Raw genomic sequence first — 17,840 nt, 5'->3', positions numbered from 1 at the left:
TAGCTAGTTTTGATTTTCCTTATTTAAAATAGGTGTAAGATCAATTGTCAAGTCATATGAGTTACATCTGCATCAGTGTCTGCTGACCATCAGCAGAGGGCAGCAGCAGACAGATGTCTTTTTTTATTGAAGTGTTTATGAAAGAAAGAACAAACGGAGTCATGGATTAAATATTTGTATTGTACATGTTGTTCACAATATTTTTATCATTTGACAAAATGGCTTGTGAAATACACTCCCTCTCAGTGATTTCATATCACTTCATAAGGTTTATAAAAAAATATTTTTGACAATGCTGATGTCTTATCAATGTGTTTTAGCTTGTACTGATATTACCTGCATTAATAAAGTCACAGTTTCACAAGAAAATAATAAACTTTTAAAGTAGGTGTGTGTTTGTAGCTACTGTGCAGACTTTTAAATCAAGGTCGACTATTTTCTAAAGGTGTATTTCCTGATCCAATTATTTTAGTAGGACAAAGTAAGACAAGACAATCTGTAGCTACAAGACAAAGTAATACGTCTCTTACATCAGAACTGTTGCTCTAAATTTATCTAATGAGTTATCTAATGTAACATCTTGAGATGTTTCTGGTTAATCAGTGGTCTGATTCCCCTTCCTCTCCATCATATTAACATTCTAAAGTGAAAAAAAACACAAAAACCTTAACAAATGTTTTATGAAATCATCCAGCAGTCATTCCAGATGTGGCCATTCAGCTAGCTTAGGAAACAACACAGTGTGTACTAATATCAGTTAATACTGAACACTGAGTCACAGAACATGCGTCTGCTATACAAAGACACATAATCGCACAAAGTCATCATGCACATACATAACATACTTAATTTTTTTTACAATGAGCAAAACATCATCAAAAGATGAATTTATAAAAAATAGTCTTTTTACTGTCTACATGAAGACATATGGCATTTCTTACACATTTTTTTTTCGCTTTGGAGCAAAGCAGACAGTAAAAAAATGTAACTTCTCACATCCAGCTTCATCTATAAGGTTTTCGACAGTACTTCATTTTGATCTGTGAAGTTAAATAATCTGAACAAATACTATACCTACTGTGTCATGTACACTATACTTCATAGAAACTCATAAAAATGCCAATGTTACAAAATAAGGCACAATATTTACAGACTCAAACAAATCCTATGTAATTCAGCGAAAACACTGTTGTTCCACATTGTCACAGTTTAGATTTGAAGAGAGCTCAGCCTCTCACCGTAAAGTGTTTCAGTAGTGTTTCTTTAATGAGTCTTTGTCCGCCGCAGCTCTGTTGTTCATCACTGAATTCAGTTTTTATGGCTCTGTTGCACTGTCTGTCACATAAAGGGAGTCTTTCTCGTGGCTTCTCTGTACTTCCCTCCTGGTGCAGCCTCTCCTAAGCAGTCAGGAGGTAGTTGTATCAATGTGTCCACTATTTTCCGTACTGTGCTCCTTTGCCCCGTCTTAACCAGTCTCTCCATGGGGACTGGGTTTTGTCCTGATTAGTGTCTGAATTCCATGTGGAGGAAGAGGGTTGGCGTGTCCATGCAGAGCCGGTCCTGCTAGGCCTGCGGAAAAATGATGTGCCATTGGAGATGGGCCTCTTCTGAGGGTGCTCTGACTGCTGCTGGGACTTGAGCTGCTGGTTAATGATAATCTGAATGTCATCCTGAGGAAAGGTGGGGAAGAAGAGGAAATTAGCAATAATACTGAGGAATAGCAACTCAACCTGGTACCTTATGCTGGGTCAGAATCACTGCCCCCTTATCATCCTAACTTATTACATACAGTAGCTCATTCTTTTGTGTAACAGGTCACTATAGTTGTGTACAAACTATTAAAACAAAGGTGAGTCACATTATTGAGCTGGATTGCACATTGTTGTGTACTTTACTGTTCGTTATGAGGAATCACAGGCTTTGTTGTTTATTTGAGCTGATCCCCTGTGCGGTTCTGCAGCTGTAATTACTCACCACAGGAGTAATTGTGTTTTAATAAGCAGCTGAAAACCGTCTTGTTGTTAAAAACTACTATGCTCGGGTGTTGCTCAGCCATATTCTTAGTATATCAGATGTGAACAGCTCTCTCAGTGTTATGTCAAAGCATCTCTTTTGATTTAAGGTGGACTTTCATCTCATTTTATAATTTTATAATATATTCAAAAAACCTTTTAGTGAATAATTTAAACCTTTCAGGCAGCACAAACACACATAGTCTTTAAGGTAACAGGACCTGATTTCTGCAGGAAATTAATTGAATAAATTGTTTTGGTCTAAATATTCTCTGGATTATCTTCATCAAAACACAGCAGCTCAGACGCTGTGGCAGATGGTTTGGCTTGGCATAGTGACTCAGCAGCAGAAGGCCTTATAGACAGAGACACCTGCCGTTCATATCCCTGCAAACTGATGACAGAGATTTGACTGCATCAATCCCTGACATCCCACCGAGGACACTGGACTGAGACAGTCCAGTCAGAACAGCCTTGTGAAAGGATAAGAATAATGATAATGTAATGTATAATACTGCAATCACATAAAATAATGATTAAATGAATTGGGATAATGGGTCCCCACCTGCCAGGCCTCCAGCTCCTGTGACAGCTCCAGTTTACGTTGGATGGCTTCTAACAACTGGTTGTTCAGAGACATCATGTCATTTTTACTTCTCACCAACTCGGCCTCCATCAGATTTTTCCTGCAAGGTAACGATGAAACCTCTTCAGTCACATCACAGTCATTTACAAAAAAAGGTTTTTACTCAGGATGTTAAAAATCATTACAGGTAAAAAATCATTCATTCTTTTTGTTTTGGGACATGTTTTGATTATAATTTCGATTTATTGCAGATAGGAACTGAGAACATAACAACTGAATATGCATATATTTTATATTAATGATTTGCATTAAAGAATATTGAGAAAAACAAATCTGCTTCTCACTTGGCTATAGCTTCATCTCGGTCTCTGATGGCCTGTTGAACAGCTTCAGCTTGCTCCTGTACACTCTGCAGGTTCTGCCTCAGCTCAGCGTTTTCCTGCTGTAGCTGAACGTTCTGTAGGATTAAAACAAGGGTTGTGTTTACAACACTGTGTAAAACATACAGTACATATGTGCACATTGTTTAAAAATGCATTAAGACAGCATTGTTTCTGGCTTTTAAATACCTGGCAACAAGGCAACAAACTTCACATTACAGTTTCAATATTGTTAATTTTGTGATTTCTCAGTGCCTCATCCCTGATTACAGACAATTTAATTTTGAGGATACTGAGACTATATCTCTGCTAAAAATCAACTTGAAGGTCACTGAATCTGTATATGACACCAAGATGGATTACAGTGACAGCAACAAGGTCAGCACAGGCACAGACAAATCCGACAATAATGGGCCGCTACAGGTGCTGCCTCTCCCTGACAAATGTTTGTTCATCACCGGGTTACCTGATCTCTCAGCTCCTGTGTTACACTTGGATTCCCACAAGGATCACCCATCCTGCTGACAAAAGCCTGATTCAGCTCCTGGGACAGAGACATTAACAAAGAGATTAGGTGTCAGCCATGTGTCTCACTGAATTTTACACCAGTTAGAGTTTCTGTGGTGCTGGCCTATTTGTGTGGTGCTCCAAGGGAGGAAGAGGCTGGGACTGAAGTATTCAGTTACAGTGGTAAATGCATGATACACAAATTGAATACAAACATCAAGAAACACAATTAGATAATTGTACTGTATATGCTCTCTCATGACAAACAGAGAATTAGCAGAGCACATAAACTACCAACTGCAACACTTCACTGGCATCCTTTGGATAAACAAGGACACCCGGTTTCTCCACAAGGGGGCAGGTAGGCTAAACGAATAAATGAATGACTCTACATAAGTAGGCTGCTTTCTGCACCTCATATATAATAAAAATACAACTCAGAAGATATTAAAGTTACAGTGTAATGTCTTTTATTTTGGTTTCCTCTCGTGCAGCTCATTGCTCATTCTGTCACTTACTAGAGAGCTGAATGTCTGTGCCAGTGTTTGAGCCACTCCCTTCAGCTGGTGCAGTTTGGCCGGCAGATCCTCTGGTTCACCCACAACCTCGGACGTCCCCGAGCTGTTCAGGACCTTCGTTAGTGGGAGCAGTAACTGAAGGATGGATCCCACTTCTTGTGTTATCTAAACACCAGACAGCAGATTGATTTATGTTGATTTATGTTAAGTATTGCTTGCCATTTATTGTCCTCACCTGTCAAGTCCTTACAGGAATTACACAATTACATAATCGGAGGTGCAAGCATTACCTCATTACTTTATTGAACTTCCTTGAGTCAAAAATATCCCATGATGATAACGATTTCAACCTGCACAGGTTAATTGTGGTAAATTGGATTGCATAATAAGTAATGATAAGGTTCCAGTCACAGCTGTTCACATGAACTGAAGCTGTAAAACAATGAAGCTCTCCCACAATGTGGCCGTGACAAACAGGAAATGTGTGAATGACTCATAAGCGCAGTTATACATCAGATTTTCCTGCTGAAACAAAATAATAGCAGCAGACATCCAGAGAGTGAGAGGTGGAGGGCTCACTGTCTGTCCGTTTTCCTGTTCGCTCCCGGACATAATACAATCTTGTGCCTTCTGCAATAAGCATTATCTAATATTTCTTTGTGGTGGCTTCACTCTGAAAACCAGGACCTTCACACCTTCTCCTCGCAGAGTGTGTCCTTGCGCTGAACACAAGTTACACTGTCACTGTGATCTTGGCACAAAATGTTCAGTCAGCTCGCTCCTAGCAGAGAAAGCCGCTGTACTTTCACTACAACATTTATACAAGTTTCCTAAGATTCGCCTTCTAGATGATGTGCCACTATACTGTGATTTTACTGTACACTTGAATACTCTCATTTCCAGTCATCACAAGAAAACTATTTCCCTGAAAAGAACATAGGTGAATCATTATAGGTACGACTACAACAGAACAAATGAGGAGAGTAAATCAATGTGGCCGATTCCACATTAAAACATTCTGCTGTTTCTGTCAGTGATGGTTTAATTTAAAACCACAAGCTTGCCATGCGTGCGCTAACCTTTGCAGATTGTGTTTAGCTTTTTAGAAAGATTGAAATTAATTGTAAACTGAATATCTGATCTCACAGATATGTTCAATTTCAATTTTTAGCCCTCATAAATGTTCATCCCTTGAATTATTTACTATTTAGTTATAAGGATAAAGCTGGCCTTATTCTCTATATTTCCAACTCTGCCAAGAAAAGACCAAAGCCAACACAAACAGGCTGGATAATGTCCCAAAAACAGCTTTGTGGCACCGTATCTTTAGGCAAACATCCATCAAACAGGAGTAAACATAGAACTGGTTCGATTCTATTTCTGACTCTATTTTCAGCACCCATGTGTTGCTCTGGTGAGTATTTGTCGCAGTAGGACGGTATATGTGGGATTGACTGGAATTTATCTACAGGGTCCAGGTTCATGATAATGAAGGAACGTGTCACGGGGGTTGTTAATAGTTTCTGGACAACAACAGAACCTATGGCTCAGAGGAAGACGTTATCAGGCTTTAGATACAAAGATAACAGTTGTTACCTACAATTTATAAATTGTAGATTTTGGTTTTCAACCAAGCCTGTTCCTTTCCCGACTTAATCTTTGACCAAACTGCAGCCTGGCTGTGTTAAACTACTTGAGTCCTGTTGGTTCTCTACCTCTTCTCTGCTGACTCCCAGTCCCACCGTCTCCAAGCTGCTCTCCAGCTCGGACAGCAGAGAGGCTTCTCCGCAGCTCTTGCCTTCCTGCAGGGACACCTCCTCCTGAAGCTCCTCCACCTGGGCCTGCAGCTCCTGTGTGCGACCCCGAGCCGCCTCCACTTCCTGCCACGCCTCGGCTAGCTGAAAACACAAGGACACACACATGAACATATGCAAATACAGAGCCTGCAGGCACAAATGTGACTCTGAGGCTACTGACAACAAAATAAAATAGATTGATATTATTATCTTTATAGATTAAAGGAGGGAAATGTAGATACAGGAAGAATGGGAGAATTCCAGGTGTATATTTACGCAAAATACTCTAGTCTGCACCTTTACTACTGCACCTACAGTATCTGTTATCTGTTTTTATTCTGGTGCTCAGTGGATTTTTTTGTTCTGTAGTTCCAGGTTTTATTTTTCTCAAGTTTGTTTCAGGTATGAACAGCTGTCACAACACACTCGCAGTATCAACGTTCGGTGTGATAGAAATCCTGACGTGCCAAATTCCAGCCTTGAGCCGGACATGAAACTAAACGAACACGAGTGGAATCCAGAATTGCAGACAAAACCGACAATGACGGGAATGAGGTGATTGTTCAGTAATGCTTTCTACAATCCTGCCAAAACCCAGACAGGGAGCAGAAAATCCCTTTATTATTGAGGTTCTTTCATTCAAACATCAATCGCACTGTGCAGTTTTGTGCTGCCTGCTGCTACAATGAGCACTTCTCAGAGCCTGTTTGCTTTGAAGAAAGAGTGACGCTCTTGGTGTACCTGTGTGTTCAGCATGTACATTTGTGTATTTACCTGCTGGCTGTGCTGTTGGTTGAGTTGGTCGTGCAGAGCCAGACGAGCGTGTAAAGAAGCCAAACTTGCTCTCAGCTCTTCGTTTTCTTTACACACACTTGCTGAACGCTCCTCCAGCACCTGCTCTTTCTGGGTGACTCGCAGCACCTAAAAAACAACACACACAAATACTAATCTTAATATGATCAAAAGGTTAATTCACTTATGTCTAAAAGTGTGTGGAAGAGAAACAGCTGAAAGAGGAAGTAGATATCTTATGTAATTTAATATGAGAATGTTAATTAGGTCTTCCTTTTTGGAAATGACCTGGTTGACCTGAAATGACGTGGTTGCATGATTCACTGTCAAAACTTTTTTCACTGCATTATTAGCTGACTACAGATTTCTTTTACGTGTCTCAAAAGAACATGAACCACAATAATCCTAAGCCAAACCTTTCCCCCATTAATGACACTAAAAGACAAACCAGTAGCCAGCAACACAGAAATGATGTAAACTGATACAAATGTGCTTAACGTATCTCTATCTGCGCGTGGTGAACTCTGGACTTGTATCATCGCCTCACGATTAGCTTCAGCTGCGTTTGGTTTGTATAACATCTTTGTGTATGTAGTTACCTGTTCCCTCATGGCACTGATCAACTCCTCCTCCTGTGGCCTGTTGTGGTTTCCTTTTTGTTGGAGCTCCTGTTTTAGAGCGTGCAGCTCACTGGACATAGCCCTTTCCACCTCCATCGCCTATAAATAAGAACACACAGAGACATAAAACTCACAAATGGTGTAAAAAAATTAAAATGAAAAATAGACATGTGAGTTTGGGGGGGTTGAGACCCCCAGTAGGATCTGAATAGGAAACTTAAGTAGTGAGCAAGACATTTAAGGGATAAGAAAGAAAAATATATAGAAATGTACAAAAAATAAATATGTTTTTCATCAAACAACGTTTAACTGTAGGAACCAAACAATAAAAACCAGGGGCCTTTAAAGTGCTGCTGTGTCAATCCTGAGGCACCAGTGAAAAGATCACCCCCCAGCCTCCTCCTGTCCTGTTTTGGGACCCTCAGTTCCTCTTACTCAGCAGTTTGGCGGGCCCCTGTCACGTCTCATCACTGCCACATAATACAAGATGAAAGGCTGGCCCTCTGCAGCAGATGGAGCAGGGGGCATCTTGGTCTTGTCAGTGATGTCATCAGGCCACATTAGACAACAATGTGCTGCAGGGTAAACTTGGACATCAGGAGGGGACAGTTCATGTGTGTGTGTGTGTGTTTGTGGGAGTGTACGGTGAATGTGAGGCAGGCATGTGGGCTAAAATTAGTGGGGAATGTGTGTGTTTGACAGCGAGCCATGCACCGATGGACAAAAACAAAACGTTGCATGCAGACACACTATGAGCAGGAGATGGGGACAACTCGGGCCTCATCCACAATAGTGGCAGCGACCCGCTGAGAAGCACCAAACCAGGAGTGGAAGGAGGACGCTCCATTTGGTAAAGACATAAAGATAATATCCCCTGATGTGGCCCCCCAAGCCTGAGGCCTCCAGCAGTCCAAACACTGAGGTATCTAACAGCTGACTACCCCAGCCACAGCCGAGCCCCTGAGGGAGCACACAGAAAAGATGGTTTTCCCCTGGGATGTTGGGGTATGAGTGGCAACATCAAAGCCGCAAATGAAAGATGTGCATCTCTCTGCAATGTATATTGTCTTTTCCTTTTATCTGTGAGCTGGCAGAGGGAGCAGAGGTCACGGAGGCTTGCCTCAATTTGGGCGTCCTCTTTTACAATAACGGAAATTCACAGTGAGGGATTTGTCACGGCTGTCCAATGAGACGGCCAGCAGCAGTGATCATGTTACTCTAGTTGGGAGAGGGGAGGTGAAAAGGTTTTTCTTTCATGTGTTGACCTGGCACAGAAATGAATAAATCAGCAAATATTGTAGTTTTTAACCACAAAGTGAAAAAAAACTTTTGGTTAGCAACATTTGAGCTAACACATTAATTGGTCAACAGAATAAAACGGCATTAGCTAATATTTTACTGACAAATCAACTAAAAATGAAATAATCTGCAAATGACTTAAGCAGTTGCAAAATAAATAAATAAATAAATCTCAGTTGACTGTAACAAGTGATTATGTAAGTTGTTTCTGATACAGTGCTGGTTACATCACACTTTTCATTGTGAAACAACAACTCAACCACAAATATTCTTGAGGAACTCAGACACTTGTGATTTTATTAAATTGATTGTGGCATATCTTCTTACTGCTAAATCAGCCTAAACATCACTGTTATACATTTAATTTAACTTGACACCCATGTCCTGAAGTTATCTTTAGTGAAATATTTGGTGATTTCTTCACAGTTGAGTCAAAAATTCTACAGTAGAACCAAAACCTAATTTTATCATTTCTTTCAGCTTATCATTCTCTAAACATATCCTCCCCTTCTTCTCCAGAACTGTTTATATTTCAGAAACCCTGGTAACATTAGACTGTAAAACTCTTTCTTAAATCAGTCTCTTTCCTTTAGGGTTAATAATCTGCTAAGGAGAAGGCTCCCCAGAGTCTTATTTCCTAAATTTCCTTGTGAAACATTAAATTCTGAGAAGTGATTAATTAATCTAACGGACGACCGCATTTCTGATGGAAGCAGAAGAAAAACACCCCGATATTACTTGACACTCCCTGATAATTTAACACATGCTTTCCTGGACCTCAGCTACTGTAAACAGTCAGCATGTGACTGATCTGGCACACGTCAGACTTGTTTTTCTGCAAGTGTACCAGGATGGAGAGTCCCAACAAAACTTTCCTCTCACATCAGAGCAGGTGCTTCGCTGCTTTACTGGTAAACACGTGGAAATTCTTTGTCCCTTAGGTTTCTGTGGTGTGATGCCCTCCTCCGGATTCCTGTCATGCTCTGGTTACGAGTTCACAACGAGGATATAGTGTTTCAAGCTCTCTGAAACCTGCTAGCGCGTCATTATGCGGGCTAGCGATCCATATAAGACGGTGTGTGCACAGAAAAAGTGGTTTAAAGAATTTATTTGTGCTCTCTGTGTTGTGTTGCTGATTTTCTCAGTCTTCACTGATAATGAACAAAACAACAGTTGATTGGACAAGTTACTGTGAATTCCTCACAACAGGCACTTTAGGTTTCAGATATTTTATAGAGCAAACATTTCATCCAGTGAATAATCAACAGACTCGCTCATAATAAAACTAATCAGCCGTCCTGATCAGGACACACAGAACAAAATCGCCTGTTCCCGTCGTAATTGTGGGAGCGCCTGTACAAACATGCTCACTTTATCTCACAAATACAAACTCTACTCACTACGCCAGGCAGCGGTGCACACCCTTCAGAAGCAGCAGCACCCTCCACCACGTCTGGTAGAGACACATCAGACATGGAGCTTCTCCACACACACTCTCTATTCAGTGCGTTCACTCTCTTCACTGGCTTTTCCCACTGATGTCTGGGACCAGGCAGCCAAACATTTTCTCCACTTCCTTCTCCTTGAACGACCCAAACCAAGATATCAACCTTTTATCTAAATTGACTTTTTCCTGCACTTCTCGGGAGTTTTCCACAGTCAGAGCCCTTTAGCCTGGCTACACAGGGGTCAGAGATATTCATAGTTCCTTATTCTGCTGGACCTTGACTTGTGGGAGGGAGTAAGCTGTAGTCTAGATTCATTTTTAACTTTGTGAGCTCATGTCTGTTGTTCACAAGAGCACAAATGAACTGAACGCATGCAGCGCCTCACAACTGTGACAATCTCCACTTTCTCAGGCTGTAGAAGTGATCAAATCTAATGCTTTACTCCATAATAACTGATAAGAGGCTGTAAAATAGGTCACCACTTTGACTTCCTTCCAGTGTTTCCTTATGAATGAACACTGACGATCATAGTCATATTCAAGATGACTTCATGTTACCAGATAAATATCATAGTTTTGTTTGACAGATTATGAGGTTGTCATGTAGGGATATTTTTTTTACTTGATCTATCCCAACGCAAAAGTCTTCAGGTGACCCCAAAACCCACTACCACTATCAAAGATACAGAAAATCTGCAAATGTTCACATTTGGGTCAAGACCTCTCTGTCACAAGCAGTAAATCTTTGCATCTTAACCACCATGTTACCAAACACGCAGAACTGGAGCTTCGTAAAGTGAAAGCATCATCTTCCACATATTTTCTAAGCTTCCCACTGTGCTAGATCTAAAAATCAAGCCTCGGCATTAGGTTTTACTCCCTCTCTTGTTTACATATCATTTCCATTCTGCTTCTCACTGTAACAGATCATTTGCCACAGGCCAACAATTCAGACAACTAAATTGTTCATAGCTCCTGATTAACCACCTCTGCTTCTGTTCCTCCAGGTCACATAAAAACATTGGCTTTTGTGAAAATGTGTGTGTACAGTAGACATTTTGACACGGCCTTGCTCTGAGCCTATAAACAGCCTGAGAGTCTGGCCTCGCTCTACAACAGATTAGACGGAGTCACACAGATACCGGAGTGGTTTACAAAGTACGTTCAGTTTCAGGGTTTGGTGACGGCCGGTCTTATCTGGTTTCTTATCTGCAGCTTTGGAACCTCAACAGGTGTTTGTTTCACTGCCGCTCAGTTACCAGTTGGAGGGGGGGGGCGGTCTGTGCACCAAGCTCATGCAGCAAAATAAAATACAGTTTAAAGGGCTAAAAATCCAGCCACGGGACTCACAGTGTTTAGCTCCTCCCTGAGCCGCTGTGTCTGCTCGCTGTGCTCCAGCTCGGCTCGACTCTTGTCCTTCTCGGCCTCACTGAGTGCCTGGGTGAGCCGCTCCACCTGGGCGCTCAGCTCCCTCACATCCTTCTCCAGGTCCCCCACCTGGCTCTCCCACTGGGACTGGCAGCCCTCCAGCTTGAGCCGCAGCTCATGCCTGCCCTGCTCCAGCTCCTAAAACAGGGTGGAAAAGATTAGGGTGGCAAAGGAGATTTCAAGAGATGGTGAGGGTCATTTGAAGCAGAAATGGTTTTAAACTAGAAGGGGATACCTTCTCCTTGTTAGTTAGCTTCAAATACAACAATAACATATTGTTTTGGAAGGAATCTGAGAGACGACATGCACCAATGAGCCTCTTTTAGTCCTGTCAATGTTTTGAATGTGAATATTCTGACCTAATTAAAACTGTTGCACCTTCTCAATAGTTTTATATGATGTGGAAAAATACACTATCACATCAGGTTTTTGCCACATCTTTGTGTCACTTAGTAAAGTAAGTTTGACACATTTCCAACTTGTCCGTTTTGTCCTCACTGTGATTTAACGTGCCGTCCCACCTGATAAGACTTAAGGCATTCACCCTGACAACAGCAGTGAGGTCATTATTCAGCCTGTCATTCAGGTGTGTGACGCTGTGAAGAAACGGTTTCGGTGGATTGTGGAAAAACACAGGAGGACGTTACAAAGTCAGAATAAACAACAACACAGGTATACAAACTACATCACCCAAAGTTTATTATAGCAACAAGGTGAGGTGGGAACAACTGTTTTGCCTCTTTACACTAAGTGTTGGTACAAATACAGTAGATTTCCTTTGGATATTTGACTGATCGAAACCAAAAATAGAACTAGACAATCACATTAATGTGCATTTTCTCCATTATTTCTTGCAAGTCACACACTGCTCTCACTATTTGCTCATATAACAATAAAGAAACTGTGCCGACAGTGTACATCTGTGTATCTCAATACAAATAATCGTGTCATCTATGCCCAGTATAACTGATACTGTCTGTGGTGATACTGTGGAGTGTTTTTTATTCTGGATTAAGTGGTTCAGCTGTGTCCACTGTTCCTCTACAGTAACTCTGACAGCAGTTTAAAGATGTATGGTGTGTTATTAATCCGTTTACATCCCCGCCACCAATCCAGAAACCGCTTCACTTCATCTTTAAATCCCTACTCTTAAAACTTCTGCAGCACTATTAAAAACTAACCGTGTGAGCTCTAATAAAACCAGATCAGTCTTACCTCCAGCTTGTCTGCGTATTGTTCATGAAGCTTTTCGCTCTGCTCTGTGAGCCGACGGTTTTCCAGGAGTAACGCGTTTCCCAGCTGGGCTGCCAAAATAACCTCTTCCTCCTTTTGTTTCAAAGTAGCCAGAAGTTCACTGGGGTCTTGGTAATCAGTCAGGCCCATTCCCTCCTCCTCGTAGTCGAGGTAGAAATCCTCGTTCAGGTCGATTGTCTTGGACGTGAAGCTCCATTCATCTAGTCGCTCCATCATCGCCGGGGAGTTCACACACACACACACACACACACACTCACACTCACACACACCTGTTTTAGAGTTTGACGCACATAAACACGGCGGACACCTTCAGCCCATCAGCAGCACCTGTGTGCGGCTGCAGCCTCTCGGTCAGAGTCTGTGTGTGAATGAAGCTCCAGGTTCGAGCTGTGCAGTGAAAGTGCTCCCTCTGTCACAGGCAGATGATGTTTGTCTCCGGGGGGGTGGAGTAAGTGTGTGTGTGTGTGTGTGTGTGTGGCTGACACCTGTCCTAATTCACGGATCGACGTCATACTGTGCCGTACAGGAACTGTACACACTGTTGGATATCTGAATGCTCTAAATACTACTTAACTAACTTCGACTATAGTGAATCTACAGTGTCTCTTCAAAGTACATCATATCCACTCTTGTGTTTTTTCCACCTCTCGTCTGTGGAGCCTACTTTGTATGTTTCTATGTGACACCTCATTATCTACATCACTCCAGCATCATGTGCCATAGACTTAGTTTTACCCACTGTGGTAATAAAATGTGCCTTTTTTATTTTAATCTTTACAGATTTTTCTTTGTATCATATATAATTCTGTTCATGTTACAAAAAACAACACATGAACTACACACACAAACAAAAATAAAACATATCTTCAACAGTTTGATTACGGAAATTTAGATGCAAGTACAATGAAGGTGTAGTTTCAACCCACTCAGACTATATGGTGAAAACTTAATGCATGCTGCAGGCCCACATGTACATATGAAGTGCTGTGTCAACCGAAACTTCAGTCCCCTTAGAAAAGTCCTGTATTATGGCCTTACAACTGTATCAAAGTAGATTGCAGCACCATACAAAAAAGTTACTTATAGATAAAAATAGATAAGATAAAATGAAAACATAAATAAAAAGTGCATGCTGGCTCTCTAATATTCATCCTCTTATCTGTATTTAGTAGATACACCGCTGGCACCAGTTTCACTGGGTCTCGCTGCCTTTTCGCTGCAGGGCGTGACCGTGTTACTCAACCAGCTTTACTTACATGATACAGAAAAGAGCTGTCTGCCTGCTTTGTCTGATCACTTGCCAGGGGTCAGAGGTCAGCTCCCTCAAGGTTTCGTGGAGCAGGGGGCTGTGTCAGGGGAATAAAAGAGGACGCATCCTGACGCATGGCGAGGCTTTGGTTGTCAGGGGGCTTCAGCTTCTGCACATATGGCATCAGGCTGCAAGCAACCGTAGAAACACTGTACATCATGGTTCAATGCGCCTCACTGCCATCGCCCCCATTGTTCCTGCTCAGTTTACAGGTCGAGGGGCTTGAGCTGCAAGTGTGACGAGGTGTCTCAGTCTTCAAGAAGTACGCACATGGTCAAGCTGTACACACAGGGGGGGTTTATAGAGTGAGTGGAGACAGTCCGACGTCAGAGGATAAGACAATCTTATTAAGGATGAGACAAACACAGACGACTGCCCAAGACTTTCACAAAGGATGAATATCAACTGCTGTCAACTCCTATTACAATGACAGACGATGCCCTCCTCTGCTGAGTAATGGTGCTGTAAGATTGATCTGTGGGATTCAGAGTGGATGAACGTGGCTTTGTTTTTGGCTGCTTTTAGTGAAGATGCTCTTATGTGATTAGAGTCTTTTTTGTAAGAACGTAGTGATACAAATTATAAATACATACAAAGTGCAGAATAGCTCCACATCACAGAGCTCTACTGGCATCTGGTGGACAAACAATATACACAACCGTCTCCCCTTTGTTGGTTTCATCTGAAGGACAGTATCAGATCACTAGAGTACTAATTAGTAGTAGTAGTATTCGTGAAGTACTGGTTTGCTGCTGCTGGTTGAGCTGCTCCTTGTATAAAAGCCAGTGTCACCGACAGACTCCGACCAGCAGGGGGAGCTGTGCGTCCACACGACACCACACGGAGAAGTTCAGAAAGAGGAAGCACCGGTTGTAAACACCTTGAGTTTGTGAAGCTGAGAGGTTTTATTCACGTCTAGTGGTGATGGAGAGGAGCAGGGGGACGGTTTCAGCTATTAGAGCTTTAGGGTAAGTAACGTAAAGCGACTTTGTTTTTGCTGCGTAGCTTCCTGCTCGTACCGTGGCCTCATTTTACTTCTCTCTTCCCACTACATCGACACACCTGTCGTGCTCAGGTATCCTGGAGGTTCGTGCGTCGCACGGTGTAAATGTGATGAACTCCCCTGTCCGCTGCTCAGCTGGCTGTGTGCAGAGCTGAGGGGTCTGTGTCCAGAGCTGGAGGGTGAGACTGAATTATTCTGCACCTGTAGGACGAGCAGAGCCTGTGAACCTTGATCCAGTCACACTGTACAATCAACACATGTGGTGACGTTACTTTGGCCTTTTTCTGTGAAATAAAAGACCTGAGATCACCAGTTTCTGGTATTTTTTCAGCTTTATGACTTCAAACCTCACTATAAGTCACAGTGTTTTTCTTTGTTATTGTTGGTTTTTTTAGTTGTTAGTTTGTTGTAATACTATCATATTCATGGCTGCTGTGTGGTGAAGCAGCTCAGTGTAGTGTAATAATGTAGTGTCTGAGAGATTTTGTTCTGTTAATCATTTTGCATTTCCTTTTTATAGACTCTGGCAGGACAGGTGACATCTTACTGGTGGGAGAGCTGAGAAAGTTGCTGTCAAACCTGTCTTCTCCCCTCTCTGTGCTGACGTCAGAGGTGCTGGGGCCGGACGTCCTGAACAGAGTCACTGGTGAGAAATAAAGAGTTTGGTTGGTGCTGTTGTAGAGTAGCATGTTTTAAGTGACACAAGATGATCGTCTGTGACAATGTAAATTTGCCTCATGTTTTTGTTTGTTTTATTTACTAATGCATGAAATTTATTTTGTCTGTCAGAGTTTCTCGTATCAGAGCTGCAAGCAGCTCGTATAATCAAACATAAGGAATCGCGTCCTGAGGAGAAGACAACAGAGGAGGAGTCTGAAAAAGAGCAGCGAGTGGAAGATCCGAGCCATGAACTTGCAGAGACTTGTGAGGAATATGGAGATAATGACTGCACGAGTAAGGCAGAGATGCAGGCAGAGTGGGTTTTAACACTGCATGCTCTTGATATGGACACCTCATCTAAATTTACAGATGTGTTAAGTGAGGTAAGGCTGATGAAAGACAGATCAAACTATGCGTAAGACAAAATTACAAACTGAGAAGCATGGAAAGGCTTGTTGTAATGTTATGTTAATGCAGGTGGAGTCCAGACTTGCTCAGATACAGTGTAGAAGCATGACAGAGCCTCTTCTCAGCACCAGCCTCAGCTCAGATCAGTGGGTAAGTTCAGGGTTAACAGTTCATTATGAAACTCTGGACAGCAGCTTTTCAACCTTTTGTTTCTTGTCTGTTTCTAAGATGAAGGTTAAAGAGATCAATCGAATTCTGTCCAAGGACTATGAGTGTCGACGGCAAATGATGATTAAACGCTTTCAAGTCACACTGGAGTCTTTTGAATGGGGAGAAAAGAAAAAGGTAACGCATCGATTAAGGCTGAGTTCAATAGATAGTCATCTAGAAAAATATGAAAATAGAAAAGTGCCAAAGTTGGTTTAACTCTAAGAGCTTAACCAAAGGAAATAATAAGTATAGTAACAGGAAACATTTGACACACTGTCGAGTTATTATAGACAGATATTATGACATTGTGCTTCAGGCCAGGAAGAAACAGACAAAAATATCACAGGAACAGTATAATGTTTTAAAAAGGCAAATAAAGTAGGAGGCCAGAGATGTAATTTTTTTTATGTGATGTTATGCAATGGTGGTTTTAAAATTATTATAATAATTATTTATTTATTTATTTATTTATTTATTTATTTATTTATTTATTTATTTATTTTATAGAGAAGCTTTCAAATTAGGCTTTTTTTTTTAAGTGTCTTATGTTAGGCATATTACATTTGCTAAGAGTGATGTAAATTGAATTTATATTGATGAATAAAATATTTTAATGTTATAATAGAGTAGAAGCAATATATACGAATAAGGAGTTTCTCAGTCAAATTGTTTTCTAAAATGTCTGTGTAAGGTCCTAGGTTTTCAGTACTATTTGTTTTTGGTTTTTAACATTTTCAATGCAAGACATCCTAAGGGTGAGCAGACATTCAGTCTGTACCAAATGTCATCCATCCAGTTTTTTTTTATTACTTTTAAATAATTATAGTTTCTTTATTCCGTTATTTGGTTTACTTTATTTAGTTTTTAATTTAAAGGAGCACAGTGAAGCGCTTGCCTCAGTTCCTCCTCTTACATCTCTGGCTGACTCCCCTCGAGTGTCCCTGTCCCTTCTGCTCGCTGCCCGAGAAGATCAGTCCTTCATTCAACCAATCAAGGCAGGAAGAAGCACCCAAGTGTACAAGGTACAGTATAAACCAAGTCTGTGAGTCTAGGTAAAGATGAGTTCAGTTCAGAACAAGGTTGTTTCTAATTTTGCTTGGGTCTCACTAGATGTTGATGGGCAATGTACCAGACAGAGGAGGACGACCAGGGGAAATTGAGCCACCTATGCCTGCATGGGATCATCAAAGAGCAAAAGGAAACAGATTCGGACGAGGAAGCGGACACCAACGACGTAAATTTTCTGATAAAAAGAAAAAAGGGAAAAAAGAGTAAGATGTCCATCTCCTTGACTGTATTACTTCATTTTAGAAATGAGTGATAATTTTCCTTCATTTAAACCCATATTATATAATATAATTATACAGGTGTAATTGTTTGTATGATTCTTAGTTATAGTACCTTTGTACATTTTCATTGCTATAATGTACTGGTATGCAACCAGATATTTTTTTTGTAAGATTTTTGTTCATTTGAAAGTAAGAAAAATATTTGATTTGTTTTATATGTTGGCTTTGCAAATGTATACATAGGTTTGTTTACTGAAGAATAAACCTACTGAACACAGAAATATATTGTAATTGTGTGTGTAATGTTCGTAAAGCTTTTCTG

The 17,840-nt window shown here is 41.1% G+C and overlaps 2 protein-coding genes across 3 annotated transcripts; one reads left to right on the top strand and one right to left on the bottom strand.

Annotated features, from left to right (window-relative positions):
- Positions 1 to 159: 159 nt before the first annotated feature.
- Positions 160 to 13,060, bottom strand: si:ch211-235m3.5 (BICD family-like cargo adapter 1). Its single transcript, XM_026373910.1, has 10 exons — positions 12,601 to 13,060; positions 11,308 to 11,523; positions 7,191 to 7,310; positions 6,574 to 6,720; positions 5,719 to 5,901; positions 4,004 to 4,168; positions 3,445 to 3,522; positions 2,943 to 3,055; positions 2,578 to 2,698; positions 160 to 1,670 (listed from the first exon to the last, which is right to left on the bottom strand). Exons 1-10 carry the CDS (start codon positions 12,853 to 12,855, stop codon positions 1,434 to 1,436), a joined length of 1,635 nt encoding a protein of 544 aa, XP_026229695.1. The 5' UTR covers positions 12,856 to 13,060; the 3' UTR covers positions 160 to 1,433.
- Positions 13,061 to 14,772: 1,712 nt separating this feature from the next.
- On the top strand, positions 14,773 to 17,575 carry im:7138535 (uncharacterized protein LOC797998 homolog). 2 transcript variants are annotated; one of them, XM_026364276.1, is made up of 8 exons: positions 14,775 to 14,916; positions 15,024 to 15,130; positions 15,472 to 15,597; positions 15,741 to 15,994; positions 16,089 to 16,169; positions 16,248 to 16,364; positions 17,105 to 17,251; positions 17,340 to 17,575. In XM_026364276.1, the coding sequence occupies exons 1-8, from the start codon at positions 14,873 to 14,875 to the stop codon at positions 17,502 to 17,504; spliced, it is 1,041 nt and encodes a 346-aa protein (XP_026220061.1). In that variant the 5' UTR covers positions 14,775 to 14,872; the 3' UTR covers positions 17,505 to 17,575. The 2 variants fall into 2 exon arrangements, with proteins under 2 accessions (XP_026220068.1, XP_026220061.1); XM_026364283.1 differs by lacking the exon at positions 16,248 to 16,364 and having other exon boundaries at positions 14,773 to 14,916.
- The last annotated feature ends 265 nt before the right edge of the window (positions 17,576 to 17,840 follow it).

This window comes from Anabas testudineus, chromosome 13, assembly GCF_900324465.2.
Source record: "Anabas testudineus chromosome 13, fAnaTes1.2, whole genome shotgun sequence".
Taxonomy (NCBI): domain Eukaryota; kingdom Metazoa; phylum Chordata; class Actinopteri; order Anabantiformes; family Anabantidae; genus Anabas; species Anabas testudineus.
The sequence above is the reverse complement of the archived record's forward strand: the minus strand, read 5'-3'. Positions and strand labels throughout refer to the sequence as shown.